This window comes from Lutjanus erythropterus, chromosome 3 (genome assembly GCF_056507025.1).
Source record: "Lutjanus erythropterus isolate fLutEry1 chromosome 3, fLutEry1.hap2, whole genome shotgun sequence".
NCBI lineage: Eukaryota > Metazoa > Chordata > Actinopteri > Lutjaniformes > Lutjanidae > Lutjanus > Lutjanus erythropterus.
In genome coordinates, this window is record NC_139319.1 from 12,971,307 (window position 1) to 12,994,523 (window position 23,217).

At 40.3% G+C, this 23,217-nt stretch overlaps 2 protein-coding genes across 7 annotated transcripts in view; one reads left to right on the forward strand and one right to left on the reverse strand.

The window, feature by feature from the left end:
- stox2a (storkhead box 2a) overlaps positions 1-11,519 on the forward strand; it is a 32,922-nt gene extending 21,403 nt beyond the window's left edge. For all 4 annotated transcript variants that reach the window (XM_084715074.1, XM_084715076.1, XM_084715077.1 and 1 more), the window contains 2 exons: positions 1,104-3,672; positions 10,672-11,519. In XM_084715074.1, coding sequence (XP_084571200.1) covers positions 1,104-3,672; positions 10,672-10,873 — 2,771 coding nt within the window. In that variant the 3' untranslated portion in view covers positions 10,874-11,519. The remainder of the gene's footprint in view (positions 1-1,103; positions 3,673-10,671) is intronic.
- Positions 11,520-16,897: 5,378 nt separating this feature from the next.
- tll1 (tolloid-like 1) overlaps positions 16,898-23,217 on the reverse strand; it is a 77,852-nt gene continuing 71,532 nt past the window's right edge. For all 3 annotated transcript variants that reach the window (XM_084715079.1, XM_084715081.1, XM_084715080.1), the window contains 3 exons: positions 20,649-20,862; positions 20,104-20,354; positions 16,898-18,829 (listed from right to left, as the gene is read on the reverse strand). In XM_084715079.1, the coding sequence (XP_084571205.1) occupies positions 18,695-18,829; positions 20,104-20,354; positions 20,649-20,862 (600 nt within the window). In that variant the 3' untranslated portion in view covers positions 16,898-18,694. The remainder of the gene's footprint in view (positions 18,830-20,103; positions 20,355-20,648; positions 20,863-23,217) is intronic.

The following is a 23,217-nucleotide window of genomic DNA, read 5'->3' on the forward strand; positions in this document are numbered from 1 at the left end:
TATACATATTATACTTTATACTCTAGGCTGCCAGAATATTCAAAGGCATTAATAATTAGTTATTAGTTGGCATTTTTTACCAATTCTGGATTCAGCTATGCTTGGAAAAATGCCTCATCTTCCTCACCCAGTCCCTTCTTTCACTCCTTATGATTCTGATGTGATATATCTGATTTACATTTTAATTGATGTGTAAACTTGCATCAGATGACTAAAGTATCATGTAACTAACAATTATCTTCATTATAAATTAATCTGCAGATTATTTTCCACAGTTAATCATTTAGTCTGTAAAATGTTTAAAAAAGTGACGTCCTCAAGTTGCTTCTTTTGTCCAACAAATAGTCTAAAAACCCAAAGACTCTTCATTTAGTATCATAAATGACAGAGAAAATCTCACATTTAAGAAGCAGCAAATGTTTGACTTTTTTTTTTTTGAAAAATTGCTGAAATGATTGATTGATTCATTGATTATCAAAATAGCTGGAAATAGAGCTGAAATGATTAGTTGATTAATCGATTAGTTGTCAACTATGTTGATAGATCAATAAATCGTTTTTTAACAAAGCTTCTCAAATGTGAATATTTTCTGATTTCTTTACTCTTCTGTGATAGTAAACCGAATATCTTTGGGTTTTGAGGACGTCACTGTGGGCTTTTGGAAACAGTGATCAACATTTTTCATGTCATTTTTCTGACATTTTATGGACCAGGCAACTTATTGATTAATTGAGAAAATGGTTGACAGATTAATTAATGAAAATAACTGTTAGTTGTAGCTGTAGTTGGCAATTAATTTTCTTTTGATTATTTGTAAAAATAGATATTGTATTCATATTAAAATAGCCTTGAAGCTAGTTTTACTGTATGTTATTATCTCTCCTTGACAAGATGGATGCTTTTGCCTGTTCAAATTTTCAGGGATTTTTCTGGATCTATAATGTGTGCATTTTAATGATTTTACCATCTCTCATCCTGCACATGCTCCAACAAGATGTTCAAGATGTAAAAATATAATAGTTTGAACATTTTAAACAATAATACTTTTTTTTTTTAATGTTTAAAAATTTGCTTTAACTTTTTCTGATGTCTGTTCCCTGCAGGCGTGCCTACACCCAGCTCAGAGGTTCTACGACATACCTTGAACATGCTGGTACGAGAGAGGAAGATCTACCCAACTCCAGAGGGCTACTTCATCGTCACCCCCCAGACCTACTTTATCACTCCCTCCCTCATCAGAACCAACAACAAGTGGTATCACCTGGACGATCGGCTGACAGAGCGCCAACCACAACAGTCGCAGCAGTCACAGCAGCAGCAGCAACAACAACAACAACAACAGCAGCAGCAGCAGCAGCAACCTCAGCAATGCACTTCGCCTCAGTCTGGCAACGTCACACCATCCACACCGGGCTGCCTGAGAGAGAGGCCTCCTCGCAAGAGTCACAATGACTCATACAACTCCTATCGCGAAGACCCGTCCAAACTTCACACCTCTGCGCTCCAAAGTAAGTCACCAAAGGAGCACAAGGGAGATTCTTATCAAAGTAAGCCGCCCAAGGATCACAACAGTGGGGAACCTCCGCCAAGCACGTCAGCCAAGGAGCATCGAGGAGAACCGCCGTCATACCCTTATCCCCCTCTTCCCACGTCCCCTCCTGCCCAACAAACGCCGCCTCAAGAACCTGCTGATAAGAGCAAAGGCATCACTTCTTTCCCTTATAAAACTGACACTCTGACCAAAAAGAAAGAAGGAAGTGGTGGCGGTGGAAGTGGCGAGAAGCAATCCAAAAGGTTTGGTCTCAGGCTCTTCAGGCTGAGTTTCAAGAAGGACAAAATGAGGCAGCTGGCCACCTTCTCCGCCCAGTTCCCCCCGGAGGAGTGGCCTCTTCGTGATGAAGATGTGCCGACCACGCCCATTCCCCGCGAGGTGGAGATGGAGATAATCCGCCGAATCAACCCCGACCTGACGGTGGAGAATGTGGCGAGGCACACAGCGGTGATGAAGAGGCTGGAGGAAGAGCGTACGCAAAAGAACAAGGCGGGGTCTTCGGCCCAGCATAGTGCACGCAGTAGGAGGGGGAGGGGCCACAGGAGGGCCCCACATGGGAAGTCTCGCTCACACAGCAAGCCCCGAACCTCCAGGGGAGACCCATCTGAGGGTTCAAACTGGGACCTTTTGTTCATGGAAAGGGATTACCGCTTCTTTAGCCACTCGTTAGTTCGCTCACCTCGGGAGGCCATGTACACCTTGGAACGCAGGCGAAGCGGAGGTGCAACGTACCTGGTCCATAGCAACCCCAACATCACTGAATCGTACTGCCCAGTTACCCCTGAGTGGGACGTGTCCGGGGAGCTGGCCAAGAGACGGACAGAGATGCCCTTCCCTGAGCCGTCGCGCGGGACATGCCAGTCCAGAGTGCAAAGAAGTCACAGTCACAATCAGGACAGGAAGTCGCGTCACGAGAGGTCGGATCAAGCAAAAGAACGCTCTCGGTCCATGGACAACTCCCTCAAGGGCCCGTCGCTGGGGGCGCCAGAAGACTTTGAACCCAGTCTGGAGGAGCGTAGTCATTACTACACTGACGACGGCACCCTGCGCGCCACGCAGAAGTCCTCCCACTACTCAAGGATCATGTTCTCTGCTGCTAAGTTCCACTCTGATTTCAATGTGCCTGATTTGGGGAAAGGAAGTTTGGACGAGTCAAGGATCCGGAGTACGATGGAGAGGAACAAAAGCAGAGACAGCTTGCCAACGTACAATGAGCTAATGGGACTTTCTCCTAAGCCCTCAACAGATGAGTACTTCCAGTGCAATACGTCAAATGAAACAATCCTAACTGCCCCTTCGCCTCAGGCAAAATCAGAATATGACACATTAACCTCATCAGGGGGACTCCGTAAGGGCTCTCCGGCTGACCGCCAAACGCCTCACCTCACCTCTCCGCACACGATGGAGTACAAAGAGGACTTGTCGGCAGCAAAGGGACAGAACGGCTCAGTGCGACTGACGCCAAGCCAGACGCCAGAGCCGGTGCAAAATGCCCGTTTGACGCCACACCAACACAATGTAGATCCCGGAGGGGGAGGAGGCGGTATGGTGATCAAGAGGAAAGAGATCTTCAGCAAGGACACTTTGTTCAAACCTCCACACAATGCCTTGTCCACAGGCTACGTGGACAGCAGCTACACCAAGTCCGGCACATTGCGGAAAGCCTCACATGCCAAATCAACAGAGGCCCTAGACAATCCTGAGCCCCAGCAGCCTTCCAATTCAGCCACTTCCTCAGCGTCACCTGCAGTTTTACAGGGCTGCTTAGAGCCAACAGTCCCCTCCGCCTCCTTTGACTATTATAATGTATCAGACGATGAGGAAGAGGAAGAGGCAGAGGAGGACTCGCACAAAGAGTTGGCAAAGGCAGAGGACAACAAAGACCACGGGGAGGGGGGTGGTAACGGTGGAGGCAGTGGTGGTGGTGGGGAGGGAACCATGCAGTGGCTACTGGAACGGGAGAAGGAGCACGATCTGCAGCGCAAACTGGAGACCAATCTGACCTTACTCAGCCCCAAGGAGACGGAGAACAGCAGCAGCCAGAAGTCGGCCCACTCTGCCCGTTTGGACAGCATGGACAGCAGCAGTGTCACGGTGGACAGTGGATTCAACTCCCCCAGGTATGTGCTAAGATGAACTTAATTATCATGTCACACTGCTCAAATGTATTGAAATAGAGATGTTCCATATAGGGCTGGCAATATGTTGATGATATGACGGACTAGAGCTGTGATGGTTTGGATGTTTATGGCCAAATAATTCCCTTTTATCAGATTTTTTGAAAGATACTGTATAAGCAAAACATAGCTCCTTTTAAGTGTGTAATGTGTGTTCAGCATGCAAGTGAGGGACAGCGAACAGCAGACAAGTGACGGTACTACTGACTGAACAGAAACTCAAAAAGCTGTCAGTGTGGCAGTAAATGTACCGTACAGGTTACAGAATGTCACACTGCAGCTTCTCAAGAGCAAGAAAAAGCTTGACTGTTGAGATGTGTGAGAAAACGGCATCAAAATGAAGTAGGTGTGGACTCGATTGACTAGATTGACTCAAGACTTTGGACGTTCCCCAAGATTAGGGCTTCAGGATCACAGAACCAGAACCAAATTGCAAATTTTTGAAAAAGGAAAAATGTGTGAGAAAACAGCATTAGACTGCAGCACTGTAGTGCTGCAGAGATGCCCTGGTCTACAACTCTTGATCTTCAAATAAAAGAAAACATGTTTGTTTGGTACAGATCCCAACAAATGTCACATCATCATGATTCTAATAGCTTTTTTGTCAGCAAAAATTAAAAATTAAATGCTAAAGTGATAGTTCCCACTAATCGTACCACGTATCACGGTCACAGTTTCAGTCAAATAATCGCAATATGACTTTTTTTACCACATCGTGCAGCCCTAGTTTCTTATTTTCCAACTCCTTGAAGCAAAAGGAGTTATCTCCAAAGTAAGCTGAGCACAGAAAACTAAGTTAAACTAATACTAATGCAAACATTGGTATTGTACCCCTACAATGTTGAGTCATCATGACTGTATCCCTTTTAGAAGCTTTGTAATCCAGCTTTGACCAGCAGCATAATAATGATAAATCCAGCATGTGATGATTATCCATTTTTCTGTGTTGAAAACATTTGTTGCTGTTGTTGTTGTTAAAATGTTGTTAGCAGTCCACCTGCAATCAAATGATGTTTTGGGTTTAAGCTTGGGCGGTATTTATTTTTTCATACCCTCGTGCCTTCCTGACATTGTACAGTATTATGGCAGCATTTGTGTAAAATTTGTGTTAAACGGCTCAACTCAATGTAGGCAGAGCTGATCGTCATAGCAACACTATTCCTGCTGTTGGGAAACCAGACATACAGTAGCTCTGCTTTTGGCTTGAGAAGCTGCAGCTTTTATACACTGACGATCTCAAACCTGCACTGTACATTTCAACGCCATTGCTGTACATTCACTGCCAGACAGACAACTTCACTGCGCACCTTTTCCTCCACTTAGCACACATTCACCATCGCTCTGTTACTATAGACAATTAGTCTAACACTCCTCCTCTCTTAGGCTTGCTAAAGCTACAAACTTGCTACTCTGACAAATCACTAGTCTGCACTCTTTGCAAGCTCATCACCAGGACTAAATCCAAAATGCTCCCAGGGCAGAGGCATTTTTCTTATTTTTTACTTCTTAGGTCTGTAACTTTATCCCCCAGACACTGTGTTTCTCTGCTCAGCTGTGCTGCCTTGTCCGCCAGTAGAGAGACTGACCTCTAGTGGCATGTGTTGTGCTCTACAATACTGCATCTCACTATCAGTTTAATGGAAAGAGAAGCATTGTGTTTTAGACGGTATTGAAAATCATATTGTTGGGATTTCTTATACCACTCAAGCCTGCTTGAGTTTTCCACACTGATGCATAGGTGGTAGATCCATGCGCTGATCTCAAATGCATTGCACAATGAGATGAGAGAATGACCCTTCAAAATAAAGTTTGCGGTAATGACAGACCAGGCAGAAGACATCACATGATATTGTGGTAATGATCGTGGATATAATGATATTGTGAAATGGCATAAGTGTTGTCTTTTCCTGGTTTTCAGGGCTGTATTACAATAAAGTGAAGTAATTTTCTAAGTTTACCAGAATGTTCTAGCTGTTCTATTATTTACCCGCCCACTTGGTCATTCCACATTGCTGATACCGATGGATTATTTATCAGAAATCTTTTTGTGTAAATATTTTGCGAAAGTACCAATAGTAAATCCTACAATATCGTTGCAATATGTTATTTTAGACAAAATGTAAATATCGATATATATTGTATATTGCAGTATAGCTTTAAATTATTGAGATATTTTTTTTATGTACCCAGCCCCTGTTCTGATACCAATTCTGATACCTGAACTCTGCATATGAATACGGAGTACCAATGGATGTGATAGACTACTGTCATTGTCGTATGGTCTGGCTCAGGGTAAACCCTTTGTAAAACTTGAAGAAATACATGTAGAGAATGTATTTCACAGATCATGACTTCACCATCCTGGGGGGAAAATGCTGTACAGGACACTGTTGGGAAGTAACACGGTCCCATTTTGGGGTTAATAAATTATGTGGTATCACATTTGCACATAGACACGTGCATGCTGCTGTTATTTTAGACAGTATCAGAGGCATTTTCTGATGCTAGTATCAGAACAACTCTAGTCTTAAAGGGACAGTTCACTTAAAAATAAAAAAGTATATTCCACCTAGCAAAGTGAACTTACTTACATTTATAATGGAAGCGTTATTGATGTTACACAGTGCTGCCTTGTTTGCGGTCCCTCTTTGTCTGATATGCTGTTGTTGTCGTCATCACTACTGCATTGCATTGTGGGATATTTATGCCAGGATAGTGTCCAGTAATTGCATACTGTAATATTTCCCTGGAAATAGTATACACCTCGTGTACTATCGGTTTCACACTGAGGTTTCAGACATACTTATAAAGCGCACATACTAGGTTTAGCATACTAAATAGCATGTTAGTATGGAATTTAGGATTTCAATTTTTGAAAGTTGCTAAGTGTACAACTGCTAGTGTATAATCACATGACATATATTTGTCAGTGGCAGTCTGACCTCTCGATTGACACCACTTCAGCCAATAGGCACTTCCACGTCCTGTCCACAGCCCACGAGACTCCATGTTGAAAGGAAGTGCCTGCCGCTCTTCTCTTATATAAAGACCAAGTCAGTTGGAACAAATTGTGTTGATGGCTGGCACTTCAAACAGCCAATGAAATCCCAGAGATGACAATAGTCACTTTTTATATGTAATACGAAATTAGGACAGGGAAAACTTATGAAATTAAATGGTTTGCTGTGAGTTGTTCTTCATATAATCAGATAAAATGTTGACCAATTTCCTGATTTCCTGCTTTGAGAACAGTTTAGTAACCTTTCTGAGATTTGCATCCACCCAAGACCAGACAAATCTTGGTTTCTATAAGAAGTGTGCAGTGGTGTTAAGCTCATACTTCACTCAACAACTTTCAAGCCTGGACATGATAGGGGAGTTTAGCACACTCTTAATTGCTGAGATTTTGGTTTCTTTCATTACACACATGAAAGTTATCCTGTTCATGGAGCTGTGCAGTGCCTACATGTACCAGGATGCACTGCTTGCACAGCAGTGTATCTATAGCCTATAGCTATTATTTTGTTGGCCAGAACATAGCATCAGGTGGCAAAAATACTCATCTAACACGTCCCCTGGCTACTAGTGGAGACTAAAAATCCGAGCAGAAACAGTCTGTCATTCTTCCTGCACTGACTGGACATCTTCATTAAAAGTGGTGAACTTTCCCTTTAATTCTGTTGGCTGGTGTATGAATAACTGGAAGGGGTATTTTAAGCAACTTGGCAATTCGCAGGCTTGGATCGCACTGCAGTGTCACTGCTGTAGTTCCTTCATCTTGATGGCAACAAATGGCTTCCTAACCTTTGAAAGTGACTGTTACAGAAACAGATTATAACAGACTGCGTTTCATATTATATGAAACAGACAGTGATGGTTGTAACTAATTTACATGTTACATACATAAAAAAAAAAACAGCCAAAGCAAATGACAAATGGATAAAAAGCATTAACGTGAGATGAATACAGCTGCAAACATCTCTTCATCAGATAAACAAATGTACTAGCTGGCGAGATACTTCTGCTCCTTGAGTGAAACATGAGCTCAGTGCAGCAGTTTAATATCAGTGAATCACTTGTGAACTGTCTAAACAGGATTTACCAGACAGTTACCAGAGGGTTTACCCCACCAATTTAATGTATCAACTCCATAAGATTAAAGAAGAAGATTAAAGAACATACATTGTTGTTTGATCGGGCTCAAGTTAAAATAAAATGGCATAAGGCTAATAAACTACATCAAGATGTCCCAAAGTGGGGTACGTGTAAAACTTTTAAATGAATGAATGTCATGAGGCAGAGATGTCGTGTCCTGCAAATCAGATTCTACACACTTAAAAAAAACTTATATTCCTGCAACATGTTTTTCAATCAAAATAAGATAATAATTATCATTACCTCTCATATTGCCGATCACATCACAATTGTTATATCAGATCTAATTGCAATTAGATATTTTTTCAAAATCTTCCAGCCCTAGCATGTACCTCTTGGGGTGCATCAGCTGCCTCTAGGGGGTGCATGAGAGGAAAAATATAATGCCACTATAATGGTGTGATTTTGTTTTTCTCATTATTATCACTAGGTTACATCTCTCTCTCTCTGTGTCCTCAGTTGGTGGGAGACCCTGCTGGATTTGTTTATGCATGTTATTCTCTTCGTTCTTTACGGCAGTGTAATTCAAATTGTTGCAGTATCTTTCATAGTATCTGAATGTGCCCCCTTTTTCAATGCTGGTGGCTATAAGTACACTTTGTTTCTTTATTGTGTTTGTTTGTTTGTTTTTGATTTTTGTGTGGTTTTTTTTGTTTTGTTTTTAATGCGTGAGGGATTAGGGGTGTGTCAGCCTGGTTGGAATGAAGTAGGGGCTGCATGGTTTGGCAACGACTAAATTATATGAAATGGCATCAGTGCTGGTGGTGGTTTTTCCACCACCATAACCACAATAACATTCATATTAAAAAAATATAACTTCAACAATAAAATGATTTTAACTGACTAACATACTACTCAAGCTAACTTTGTCTGGGAAAATGTAAACGCGGGCTTGTTTCATCTGATTTCCAGGAGAATCCGACCCGCTGGCAGCCAATAAGAATAACTATGTAAAGATAGTCAGTCTTCTCGCTGATGATCAGTAACTCATGTAGGTCATAGAGAGGCATCAGTGTTAAAATGAGACGGTTTTATAATATGTTAAAAACTTCTTGTAGTTGCTTTAAAGTAGTTTCAGTTGTATTTTAGTGGTCTCTTATGCCATACATGGTGGGAAATCTTTCATCTACCGTTTAATTCTTACTAGCTCGCTATAGCTTAGCAATATGTCCGCGTAGCCTTGTTGAAAACTGGTAATGATCAGTGAGTGCACAGACAGCGTGCGTGCAGGTAGGAAGATATGTAGGTACACAGGCAGGTAGGCCGTCTAATCATATCATTCAGACCAAAACAAATGATTAGATACTAGATTTTTTTTCTTCTCTTGTTAGAGCATTTCATTTATTAATTTACTTAGAATTTAAAGATAATTTAAACAAATGTCACAAATACATTACCTACTCTAGCTTTAATTGTTCCATTTAATGAATTTTATTCACAGATTCTGACGTCTTTCTTTACAAACGTGAAAGTCTGCAAAATGTATAGCACTACCACCAGTTTCATGCTAAAGAATCAATAACTTTACAGTATTCCAATAACTTGTTAATTATGTTGATTCCGTCAGTATGAATAGTGGAACAGAGGAATGTTAATTTAAGCAACTTTGCAGTTCACAGTCAAAAGCCTGGATGACACAGCTGTGTGATACTGCAGTGTCACTGCTGTGTTTCCTTCATCTTGATGGCACCTTTTACACCGTCAGCCATTCTTGAGAATAATGTCCGACCAAAAATGATTACTGCCAACGCTCTAATTCCATTTCTTTTGGTGAGAATGTATCCTTTAAGGATCTATATGTGTAGAATATATGTAATTTATAAAACGTTTTGGTCTGCTTTAATTTTTTTTTTAATTTCCAGACTTGTTCTGTGCCAGAATACGTCCTTATTTCAGACAAGAATTCACAATGTCAAACATTTAAAGAGTGTGTTAAAAGCCTTCAAAATCTAAAACTAACGATACCTACTGATAGCATAGTTGTGAAAATATTCTTATAATCATTTTTGTTTTATTTCATTTTATTTATGCAAAAACATGATTTAATCAGGCATACAAAGGCTTAGTTATACCCTAAGGACTCCTGTCTCCTTTCCTTGGGTATACTGCTCAAGCACTGCTAAATGTTCTATTTTTCAACAAATTCATAAAATAATATTACTATTAGATGTGTCTCAGTTGTAACATCTCAAATCTGTAGCCCTTCTAAATCAAAGCTACATGAGAATTATGGTTTAAAAATATGTAATTCTGATTAGCATCAAGAAAACTCTGAGCAACATGACATAACTCTCATTTCTAACAATTGATTAATGTGCAGTTTAATGAAATAAATATATAAATAAATACATAAATAATTAAATAAGAACAAGTTGATGCACCTCAAAACATGGTTCTGTCCCAGTTCTCAAGAATGAGTTCATTATATCAATTATATTGGTTGGTGTATGAAACTGGGATGGTAAATTAAAGCCTTAATATGCAACATTTTCCTACAAAACAGTGTGTACTCGTATAAAAATAATCTCTTTCAATCATCACTTAACACCCACAAGAAGTTTGTGGTGGCGTCTGTATCTGCAGAGGCCCTGCCTTCTGTCTGTATGTCCTTATTTTCTCATTATTTTGCTGCGCTCGGGAAGCTTTACCAACCCAAGACGTATTTGACGTCCTGGGAATGAGATTCAGTAAACGACTATGTTTCTGGTGACGTTACAGTCGGCTCAGTTTTAGTTCATGGCGTATTTTGAAACCAAACGCTTGACTTCTTGTCGTCTCTTGTTGCAGGACGCGTGAAAGCCTTGCATCCAACACATCCAGCATCGTGGAAAGCAATAGACGGCAGAATCCAGCGCTGAGCCCCGGCCACATCGGCACCAGTAGTATCGGACTGCCATTCAGCTTTCGCGCCATCCCAGAACCCCCCACCACACAGCCTGAGAAACTCCAGAAGTCATCGAACTGCCTGGCCTCCATCACCAGCGTCTGACAGGCAGCACAGACTGAGACCGTGACGGTGGTGGAGGAGCGAGGAGGCGAGGCGTTTGACCCTCGTTTTCCTCGGCCAATACACACACACATAACAACACGTAAACACACACACATCTTCTTCAGACTCCTGAGAATCCATTTACTGGGACTGTTACAACAACAGGCATGGCTTCAAGAGACTGTTCCCACAGCTTCAAGAACTTTACTGCAAAAAAGAGAAGAAAAACTACAGAATATCAAGACCACAGTAGGTGAAGGAACCTACCTGAAGTACTTTGATTTTGGTGACATGGACTCTAGTTTGGCTTATATCAAGATTCTTGACTATTGGTATTGGAAAGTAGTAGACTATAGGATTCAAGTTACATTTGGAAATATCGAAAACTTTTTATATTACTTAACAATACATGTCCAATTAAATGTTCTCCTTCCTGAGATAGCGTCAAGTTCTTCAGGACGATTCAATGTATCAGCAGCACAATGTCGAGACAATAAAAGTTGATCCTGAGAACAACGAATGAAAGATATAAAAACATAAATCAGCTCAGATTTGTGTACCGCAATGCAAATGATGTATGTATACTCGATACTTTTGATATCCTAATTATTATAATGGTGGTATTAAAGATGCTATGTGACCAAAAGTGATGATGTTTGGACAGAAATGAGCTGCACCTCACATGCACAAAACAAACGCACCACGGAGTCCAGTTAGTGGCCTGTCAGGGGCTTTCAGTCATATCACATGATCTTCTTCAGCAGATGGAGTTTTTTCAGGGAGTTGCAGATGTTCAAATTTACATTTTTCTGAGCAATTTTTTTTGTCTTTTGTCATCCATGATAGCTTACAAGTCGAAGTTAAAAATGAATTATTGGCTTTGGAAACAAAACTTGATAAAAGTCTCAACCAAAGGTTTATTTAGTATCCAGTCTGGAGCTTTTAATCATATCACATGATCTTCTTCAGCAGATGGGGTTTGCAAAGTTTGTCAGGGGGTTGTAGATGTTCAAATTTCCATTTTTCTGAGCTGTTAAGATCACATATCATCCATGATAACTTAAAAACTGAGGTTAAAAACTAATTCTTGGGCTCAGAAACAGTAATTGACAAAACAAGCTGTTCTGGTGCTTTCATTCGTATCACATGAGCTTCTTCAGCAGGTGGAGTTTTATCAGGGAGTTGGAGATTTCCTTTTTTTGGGGCAATTTAAGGTCTTTTGTCATCCATGTTAGCATAAAAGTTGAGGCAGAAAATTCATTCTTGGCTTTGGAAACAGCAGTTGACAAAACAATCTTACCATAGCTGTTCTGGAGCTTTCAGTCACATCACATGCTCTTCCTCTGCAGGTGGAGTCTGCCCACTTGTCATTAAAGTGGTTTGTCAACTAGAGTTTGAAAGGAAATCAAGAATTAATTATTTAGTCTCAAGAGTCTCTATTAATATAAAAATGTTGGGTTTATTTTGGAAATTCTGAGTTTTTGCTTTTTTTTAATTTCTGGTTTTCACTCCACTGTACTTTACTGTTCCCCAAAACAGTGTAGACATGGTGTATTATGGGAACTGTAGGCAGAATGAGTAACCACCACAAACATGGGAGTGGATAACCTTTGGGACATAATGCCAGGAAGCCCTTTCTGTCAGAAAGGCCAGAAAGCTTTCTGTTCAAAAGGTCTTTCTGGCAGAAAGGCTCCAGAAAGTCCATACCATGTGCAGTGTGTGGTGGATTCACAGGGTCAGATTTCCATCTAAGATACAGATGTTTGGCTCCTTATTGACATTTAAAAAAAAAAAACTGACAGTTTAAAAATTATTTGCAGTTTTCTGTTGCAGTTTGGTTAAGAAGGTGGCAGAAAGAAAATCTACCTATAAGTCTATAAATACTTCCATATGTCATGCGTGGTAAAAACTTCAGACGGTCAGTTTATACAGATTTCATTTTCTATTTTCAGTCAATAATAGTTCCTAATGCTTGTCCTGTGTCCATTAATTGATTAGCCAGTTGACAAATATTTAATCAGCAATTATACTGATAACTGATTCATCTTTGAAGTACTTTTTTCACTTCTGTCATCTTCTCAATTGTGATATTTTTTTCCCCCCTGCTTTTCTTAGACAAAACAAAATATTTTAAGGCGTCACCAGACTTTGGGATCTTGTAATGGGTATATAGAACATTAGATTAATAGAGGAAATAATGAATATGAAAATAATCTTTAGTTGCAGCCCACATGGTGCCCTGTGAGAATTGTAGGCAGAATGAGCCGACTGTGTGACTACAGTTTGTACGACTGCTGTAGATTTGGAGTCATTTTTCAAGCAAAAATGTCACAAATTTCCTGCTTCCAGCTGCTGAACTGTGAGGCTTTGCTGCTTTTCTTTGTTTTATGTGTAAGTAAACTGGGTCATCTTTGTTTTCTTCACTGAAAAAGAAAGATGTCTGAATGTATAACGGTACGCTCAAGGAAAGTTTAACAGGTATTTTCAGTATGCTCCAACTGTTTAGGGACAAAAATCAATTTATCATGAAAACAACCAGCAGATTATCAGTAATGAAATTAACTGTTAGTTGCAGCTCTAAGTAATAATAGTAATTTGCAATTCCTTAGAAACACTGGTGAACTCATTGGGTTCCCACTTTTTCTTCAAAAGTTGCTGCACTCGACTTCAGGCAGGGGTCACAGGCGTTTTTATGAGTTAATTATTACAAAAATAAAAACTTTGTTGGTCTTTGACAGAGTGTAAAGGCTTTGAATACATGTAGATTTTTACAAAAATCCCAATTTCCCCTGCTCCAAATATGCACGAGTGACTGAAGTTTGCTTTTGTCATGTCTTTGAGACTATATTTCATTCATCTTATTTGTACTGGGTTGGTAGAAACTATACGAAAGGGTAGATACCATTAGAGGTAAGTGAGAAAAGATGTTTTTCCCCTCTAATTGGGGTGAACGAGTTCCTCAAACTGTCTAAACATGGTTACAGTCTGTCTGCAGTTCTCTGGATGAACTGTAGATGGAACCAAAGTTTGAACACTGAAGCAGATCTTCACTCAGCTGCATCTGTAGAGGGTCAAACTGTCAAACTACAGGCTAAAACAAGTCAACCTGACCTGCTCCTACAGTATATGGGGTTAATTTAACATGGACATACAACATGAACACTGCAGAGTCTTGCCTTCATAATAAAAAAAATCAGTTAAAAGTTTGGCATTTATACATGTTGCACATGTTCAGTCAATGTTCTGAATTAATGTCTGTCAATGAAAAACCCTACAACCATTCAGTTTGATAAAAAAAAAAAAAAACACTGAAACACTTTTGAGGGAAGCAGCTGCAGATCCATTTCAGAGCGCTGAACCTTTGAAAAGCTCAGACTGAGCGCCCTCTGGTGGAGAAGCGGTTGTGTGAACGTGTCAGCAAACAGCTGGAGGTGTGTTGCATCAAATGTGTGACAACTGAAGCTCATCTGACTGATCCTATAAAGGTAAGTGGCTTATCCTCAAGACACCACCAAGCTGTTGTGTTGAAAATGGGTCAAAAGTCAAACGAAGGTGTTAGTTTACGTAAAACAACATCACTGTTGAGTTGAAAAGATTAAAGGTGCATTCTAAAGTTTCTATTATTTCATTCATGATTACAAATCTCTTCACCGTCGTACTTCAAAATATGGAAATCAATTAAGAGTCTGGAAGGTCCCACCAGAATGATTATAAACCTTTTCAGCGTGTAATCGTAGCCTAAGCCATGCAAAAATAAACACAATACAAATGTAAGAATTAAATTGACATTATGGATAATGAGAGCAGCAACACGCGATCTGACGGATCATCTGTTCTGTTGGCAGGAGTCGTGTGTGAGGTCAGAGGTCACCGGCTGAGCAGTCAGACCTCCTGCTGTTGCTCTTCGGGTTGGACATTTAATTTCCAGCTGGCACACTGCTGACGTGTCGTTGACCTTTTATAGCACTGCGGCATTATGTTAAAGGTAAAAACAAATTACTTGTGAGATCAGTCAGATTATTGTTTTTGTTTGTCTGATGTTAACTTTCAAGAGTAAACAAGATGTATGGTTACCAGGATTAAAGAGCATTAGCTTCAGCCTAAACCTTTTTCAGACTATTTATGTTGTTTATTGGCAGTTTGTTGTCGTTTTTCAATTATTTGTTTTGTTTTCTTCTAACTAACATATATATATTTCATCTTGTTAACATGTCTGAAATAAAAATGCACTAAGAATATGAAAGGAAGATTATAAATAGCCTCTAAAATAGAATAAAGGCTTCTCAAAATTAATAAGCAGCACCTCTAAAGCTCACTAATCAAATAGAGCTCACATCTTGTTTATTTAATCTGTTCCAAAACCATCATAAAAGAACTTGGTGGACAGATTTTTACCTTTGGACGGAGCCAGGTTAGCTGTTTCCCCCTGTTTCCAGTCTTTAAGCTAAGCTTACTAGCTGCTAGCTGTACCCTCTTATTTATCATACGAACATGAGAGAGAATACTGACATTTTGGGAATGAGAGTCAACAATGAATTATCTTACTGGCCTGTGATTGGCCAAAGTCTCCCATCACAGGCTACATTTTCTTAAGTCTGAAAACAGAGCCAAGAGGAGGAAAGTTTTGTATTAGATCACTTGAATTACATTATGCTTTTAAAGGTTATTATGGAATTTTTACCCAATGATGCCAAAAGAAGAACTGCCTACCCCAGGTTTAACAGTGGAAAAGTCTATATTTCATCTAACTGCACACTCCAGACTCAATAGAAAAACATCACATAGTTGCAGAAATGAAGTAATAGCTGCACATGCAGGAGTGTTAAAGTGACAGAAACAGCAGCAGGCAGGAAATAAAAAAATAAAAAACACTAAAATGGGCTTAAAGCACCAACTTCAAGGAATTTAGGGATTTCACCATCTTCAATCCATAATATCATTAAAAGATTCTGAGAATCCAGAGAAATTTCTGCACGTAAGGGGCAAAGCTGAAAACCAACACTGAAGGCCTGTGACCTTTGACCCCTCAGGCAGAACTGCATTAAAAACTGCATAAAAAACAACATAAATGTATAAATACTGCATGGGCTCTGGAAAACTGTTGTCAGTGAACACATTTTGTCGCTGCATCTACAGATGCAAGTTAAGACTCAGCCATGCAAAGAGAAAGTCATACATCAACAACATCCAGAGACACTGCAGACTTCTCTGGACCCGAGCTCATCTGAGATGGACTGATGCAAAATGGAAAAGTGCGCCATGGCCTGATGAGTCCACATTTCAGACTGTTTTTGAAAATCATGTAAAGAGAATAAGGAGCATCCAGATTGTTACCGACCTTAAGTTCCAAATCCAGCATCTGTGATGGTATGGAGGTGTGTTAGTGCCCATGGCATCATGGGTAACTGTCACATCTGTGAAGGCTTCACTAATGCTGAAAGGTACATACAGGTTTTGGAGCAACATATGCTGCCATCCACAACATTTTTCAGAGACGTCCCTGCTTATTTCAGCAAAGCAACGACGAAACATATTCTGTGTGTGTTACACCAAGGAGTTCAGGTACTAGACTGACCTGCCTGCAGTCCAGACCTGTCCCTCACAATTAGTGTCCTCAGTTCCTAAATGCTTACTGAGTGTTGTTAAAAGAAAAGGTGATGTAACACTTTGTTTACAAGTGGTAAACATGCTCCTGTCCCAAAATTTTCATAACATTTTGCAGGCATCAAATTCAAAAAATCAAGGCTTATCATTGAACACTGAATATCTTGTCTTTTTACTGTATGAATACGGGTCAAAAAGCTTTTGCAAATCATTGCATTCTGTTTTTATTTAGGTTTTGTCTCAACTTCTGTGAGATTGTGGTTCGTAATTATCATAAAGGGAAAATGCTGGGATTTAAATGGTTACTGGATCGATATTTGGCACTCGGCACAGTACATCTCGTCTAAACAGTTAAAAAAAAAAACACCTGAAACATAAATTCATTCACAGATCACTGCAATAATCCATGAAACAAAGCTGCATGTTTTAACCTGTGTGTATTTTAATGACTGAAGCAGAGGACGTCATGTCAGTGTCTCTGAGCTACAGACACAAGAGGTGGAATGATAAAACAAAAACTACAGTGGATCAGGGTCACCTGGAGCTTGGCACGTACAGCAATGAATGATTCAACTTAAAAACAGACAGTTTACAGACATACACACACATTATTTCTCTATAATCTCCTATAACACACACTTACACATTTGCGATTTAACACAGAAACGATGCAAACTGCGTGCACCTTCATATTTTCCTTCGACGTTACAGCACTTTGCTCTCCACGCTCCAAATATACAGAAGGGAAGTGTGTGTTCGGATATGTCCGGGAGAAAAATGCACACAAATGAGGTGTGTTTTTGTGTATCTGTGGATGTGTAAGCGTGTGTGTGTTTCTCTGAGAGCAGCTACAAAAATGACACACAAACACACATGCACCATTGACACTCTATCTCACACACAGACTACATTTCCCATGTTTTTTTTTTTGTTTTTTTTTTTTTTACAATATAACCATTCAAGATCTCCAAACAAATGAAATAACGCTGCCGAAAAACCTGGAAAACACTGTGACACCTGTGCAAGAGCATAGGAGCGACCTCCAATAGCATACGTTTTGGTTCTAAGGCAATATTGTAGTTCCACAGGACTAGTGCTGTTGTTGCAGCGTGCTGTCTGCACGCTGGCTCTGTCTCCTACTGAAAACCTTTACTTCCATTCAGTCATTCAGTGTATTTTTTTTATTTTTAGCACCATGGGAATCTCTCCTTCAATCAGAACCGTGTCACTCCGAGAGACAGCTGTGAAAATATTCCCTTCCGATATCCACTGGAAAAAGGGTGAGGTGGAAACATCCATGAAAGTTTGTTACAAGATGGTGCAAAACTCACACACACAACATAATGCAAGGCTTAACATTAACATCACATTTGCTCATTTTTGGAAGTTCTCCAGTTGCGTTTTTTTATTTTATTTTTTTTATTTCCATTCCATGATGGTCGTCTGCATAAGCTTGAAGCAAAAAGGGCAAAATGACGGACGTCGGCCTTTTTGTTTTTGTTCTTTTCTCTGTACACACAGACACGCGCACAGTAAACACGATGGGTTTTACAATAAGACATGAAATAAAATCGTCTGCAGCCGTTCTGAGCTGGGCTGAAGAGACCAGTTCCCAGGCATCAAAGGCAATAAAAATGTCTATTCCTCAGAGTTTCCACTCAGTTACTGTGAGTACAAGCAGCCGTCTGATCACAGTATGTTGCACAGTTCAAGGAGTCAGAAAAGAATCACAACTCCCCTGATGGATGCTTTTTTTTTTTTTTTTTTGGTAGTTCCTCGTGCATCCGTAGTTTATAATACTGAATACCATGTATGTTCTCATGTATCTATGTGTCTTTTGTTTGCATTCGTGCAACCACAAGTGTCTCAGTAAACTGTTTTGGATCTTCAGCGACCCTCTGTCCACACTGAGGGAAGCTTGATGTCCATGTCCCCGACAGAAACCGCTCACTCAGTCGTCAGCGTGTCCCCCCACATGTTGTCGAAGCTCGTGTTTGATATCTCGCTGTTTTTCCGGTCTCCGGTGTGGAGCCACAGAGAAAGACAAATGTCCGCGTTAAAGTATCGTCTTCCTCCCGAGGCTGGCGAACGTCCACGTCTGTCCATGGGTCCTGGCTGTACTTTTCTCGTTGCCATGGTGAAGGTCAGGGTGACAAGTGGCGGGAGGGGGGGGGGTGGGCTGCACAGAGGTCAGAGGTCACGGGGCTGCGTGTGAGGTCATTTCCTGGTGTGAAGGCTCTCCTGGAACTGGGTGCTCGTGTAGCGGATGTGGAAGCCCTTCTTGCTGATTGTGTCGTCGCTATGGAAACGGATGAGCATAGCGCCTCCGGGTGAGTAGATCCCCTCCCTGGGCTGGAGAAGGGAAGACACAGAGACATGTGAAGAAGTTTCTCAGACAGTTGGAGATTCATATCACTTATCTCATATCTTATCATAGCTTTTTGTGTATTTGTCCCACCTTTAAGTCTCCATTCATCCTGAAACTGAAACTGATTTGAGCTGGATCATCTTCACTGGTAAAAAATAATTAGGTACAACTACTCATGTATTGTACTTAAAGGCATACCATACAGGATTTTCCCAAAAATAATGCATGGACTCATACAAAAATAATCCCTCTCAATCATCACCCACAATCCACCAGAACTGTGTGGTGGCACCTGTATCTGCAGAGACCCCGCCCTCCTTGGGAGTCTTTACCAACCCGAAGGTGATATTTGAGGTCTTGGGAGTGAGACTCCAATCTAAACATGGATGTGTCATCGTTCTATAGTCATTACACTGTGCAGTCAACATTTACTTCATAGTAAGTTCAAGCAAAACGGTCGACTATTTCCACTTCATGTAATATTAACACGAGTAACTGTACAAGAACTTTGCATTGACAGGAAACAAAATGCACAAAAGTTACGATTAAATAACACAAAGCAAAGCAAAGCAACAGTCTGCAAATAATATTTTCACACCAAACAGGAATCAATGGAAACTAACAAGTGCCTGGAATAGCATGAAAAATAAAACCTGAAGGTGCAAATTCAAAAGTGGTCAGAAAAAAATACAAAAGATAGATTATTTGTATTTAAAGCTAAGAGTGATGTTATTCCATATTTATCTGATTGTCAACAAATTGTATGTATTGGTTCACAAACATTTATTTTCATTTTTAACAAAGTAGTTTCTTGAAACAGCTGGATACAGAATTTTATTTTGTACTTTGAAAATAAAGTTTAAATTATGAGAATAAAGATGAAATACCATGTCAGGAATAAAGTCAACATGGTATTTCAACTTAATTCTCAGAATGAAAAGTTAAAAAAAAAATCTTCCTCCTCTCATTTTTTCCCTGCCTGGCACTTGGCAGGCAGGCGTTGTTGGTTTTGGTGATATCATGGGATTTGTTGAGAATGAAATAAAAAACCATCACCACATTCCTCCTTCAGGAATTTGCTATTTTTTTAATATATATATCAAATGTAAATTAACAAAAACTAAAGCCTAAGTACAGCCAGCAGAAATGCATAGCACACATTAAATTGTTGTTAGGAATCAAAATATGCAAAATATTGGTGTAAACAGTCACATCAAAGATGAAAAATGAGCCTTGATAAAAAATTTAGAAGCCTTACCCCTGAACCGCAGAAACGGCCGAGTCGATGTGAGTTGGCGTCGTACCCGTTGTACAGCTCGATGTAGTCATAACCACAGTCAGCTTCCTCCTCTACCTCGAAAGTGATGAAGCTCAGCTCGATGCCGTAGCCCTGTTCAGCCGTCAGCAGCCACTCGCAGTCAGTGTGACCCGGGTAGTTATTGTCTCCAAACTGGGAGTGAGAGTAGAGGTTCTTCTGACGAGCTTCTGCTTTCAGGCGACCGCCACACTCTGCAGAAACACACAGGAAGAAGGGAAGAGCGATATTTATGGCATTTGGTAGTTTTGTGATGTCCCAGATTGTCAATAAACTCAGATCTCCCTGAATGATTTTCATCCTGTATGTGCAGCTGAGAACCACTAGAGGGAGATGTTGCTTTTAAAAAAACTATTCAAAGATGAGGAATCCAAGCTGGTGACCTTTGTGATGCTCTCTGCAGACACAACAACTCACACACACATCATGTGTTGTGCATACATAAACACTTAAATATGCTGTAAAAATGTCTGTTTAGAGACACACACCTGTGGAGTGTGTAGCCTGGAAGCCCTTCCTTTGCACTGAGGCGTCAGAGATGAAGCGGAGGTACATCTTGTTGCCGGTGGAGACCAGCTGCTCCGGGATCTTACTGCCACACAGTCGGCCCAAGATGGCTGCGGTGTCACTGTCCCCGTCAAAGGCCTCCAGATGGTCGTACGCACATTCTTGATGCTGCTCGATCTCAAACTCGTTGAAGGTCTGGAAACAAGGAGGCAGGGAGACGGACAGGGAAGGTCAGAGACAGCTGAGATACGAGTGGGTGTCGAAAGGTTAACTGTTGACCTCTTTGTTAGAAACTAGTTCAGTGAAAACTTTTGAAGCTGAGGTCCCTGTGGTATCCAGAATAAATGGGACATTGTTTCTGAGAAGGAACATAGCTGTCATGTTACTCAAATTTCATTTTTCAAAGCTCTGAGTACCACAAATGAAAGTGCAACAACCTCCATTGTATTAAGATGTCTGATGGCAAATCAGCCCTTTAAAAAAAAATCACAAAGTTTTGTGAGTTTTCGAGTTTTCGAACTTTATGTAATGCTGTCAGTGACAAACTCTTAACTATTTGTTCTCTCTTGTAAATTCAGCAAATGTAATAAATCATGTTTTTCCTTTCTTTGTATAACAATACTGTTTTCAGCACACACTGTCATTTTCCACCTGTATCGCTTTCATTTTTCACATTTTTTTTTTTAATAAAACACATCATTTGATGCTGTGATGGCACAGAGGTGTGTCTTTCAGCCTCCTTGCTTGCTTGCCCTCTAAATTTGGACCATAACATATATTTTATGTCAGCTAAAAACACATATCTGTATCTATGTTCCTTTTGTATTGATGTCCGCATGTTTACATCTACAGTACCTAAAGATCCAAACATAATTTGGGTGAAATGTCAGTTTGAAAAGTCACGAGCGTGCCGACACATGTTGTGCATTTGTCATTACAAAGTGAGAGATAAAACTGATAAAACTTGAAACAAACAGTCTCCTCTGTACGTTCATCTTTTTTAAGAGCGAGGAGAAAGTTATTTTTTCTCCTTCTGCAGGCACCTTGGAAGTATATGAACAACGTATAGTAGCCATGCACATCCAAATATCATTTAAGCTGATGGACAACAGACAGCAGTTGCTGCCTTGCTACTTTGGAAATACGTGAAACTGTGCCAGAGATCCCGACTTTACTCCTACTGCAACAAACTCTGATATTTGCTCTGTCTGCACTGAGTGATCTGCAGCCTGCTCCCTGTTTCATGCAGTAAAGCAGTTCAGTTCTGTGAGCGAAACAATGAAGCAGAATGGAGTGATTGTTAGACTCAGAGTGACATAAAGTACTGTGAGTGTTTTTCGTGATGTTCTTATTTGTTCAAAGGAATTACAGTAAGCTACAATAGCTACAAATGTATGTGTACTAAATTTTGTGCACATATTATTGCAAAAGAATAAATGTGCAATATCATAGAGCAACAGCAATGAATGGCAGTCAGAGGGTAAGTCAGAGTAAAAAGGAGATTATTGGAAAGAGATTCATGACAAGTGTGTATTCTTTGGGAGAGCCTTTGTTGTAAACTGTGAGTCATTTCCTTTACAGTGTCTCTCTGAACTTGATCTAATCATTAGAAATAACAGGGCACCCGAGTTCAGAGTTAATGTCACTGGACGGAGTAGCTAGAAAAACGTATTTACTAGGCTTCACTGATCAACAAGTCTTTAATTAAAGCTGCAATGAGGACTGATTTTTTGTCAGCGTGGAGGCAGTGGAAATACACTGACCACCACAGTGACACTGAGCTGTTAGCAAAAAGTTGCCAATTTTCACATCCAGCAGATACAGAGCAACATTGTGTTTCATTTGAAGTTGTGTTTCTTCCGTCCTGATGAGGTCCATCGTCCACTTTTTGCTCTGATTTGGTCTGTACCGACTCCCGGGAAAATGAAAACTATCTGGGTTTTCAGTCCAGTTCAGTTTCATTGTCATATGTAGGTTAACACGGAGTCACTACATAAATATATGAAAATTAGGAATGGGTGTGAAAGTGACAATTGTATAAATAAGAATTTCACATTGAGTACGTATTAGTCCTGGTACAATAGCTGCAGTCATGGTTGAGAGTGCATTACTGCAGACAGCAGGAATATTTGGGTTAATGAGTTCAGCAGCCTGATGTAGAATCTGTTCTTAAGTCTGACGGTATGTGCAGCCATGCTCCTATCATCTGCCAAATGGTACTGCTAGTTTGTGTGCACACAAAAGTTTTATTTCTCTCAAGTTCTGTTCGCAAATTTGTTAAAATCTGTGCAAGTAGGGTGGCCCTGTAGCTCAGTTAGTAGAGCATGTGCCCCATGTTCAGTCATCTGCAGTGGCCACTGGCTCCCATTCGCTGCATGTTGTCCCCTCTCTCTCTACCCACTTTCCTCTCATATCTTCAGCTGTCCAATGAATAAAGGCAAAAAATCTGTGTTAATGAGCACTTTACTTTTGTCAAAATAATCCATCCACCTGACAGGTGTGCTGTGAGGTCATGACTTTGCCCTCCTCGGGAAAAAAAATGGTATCTGT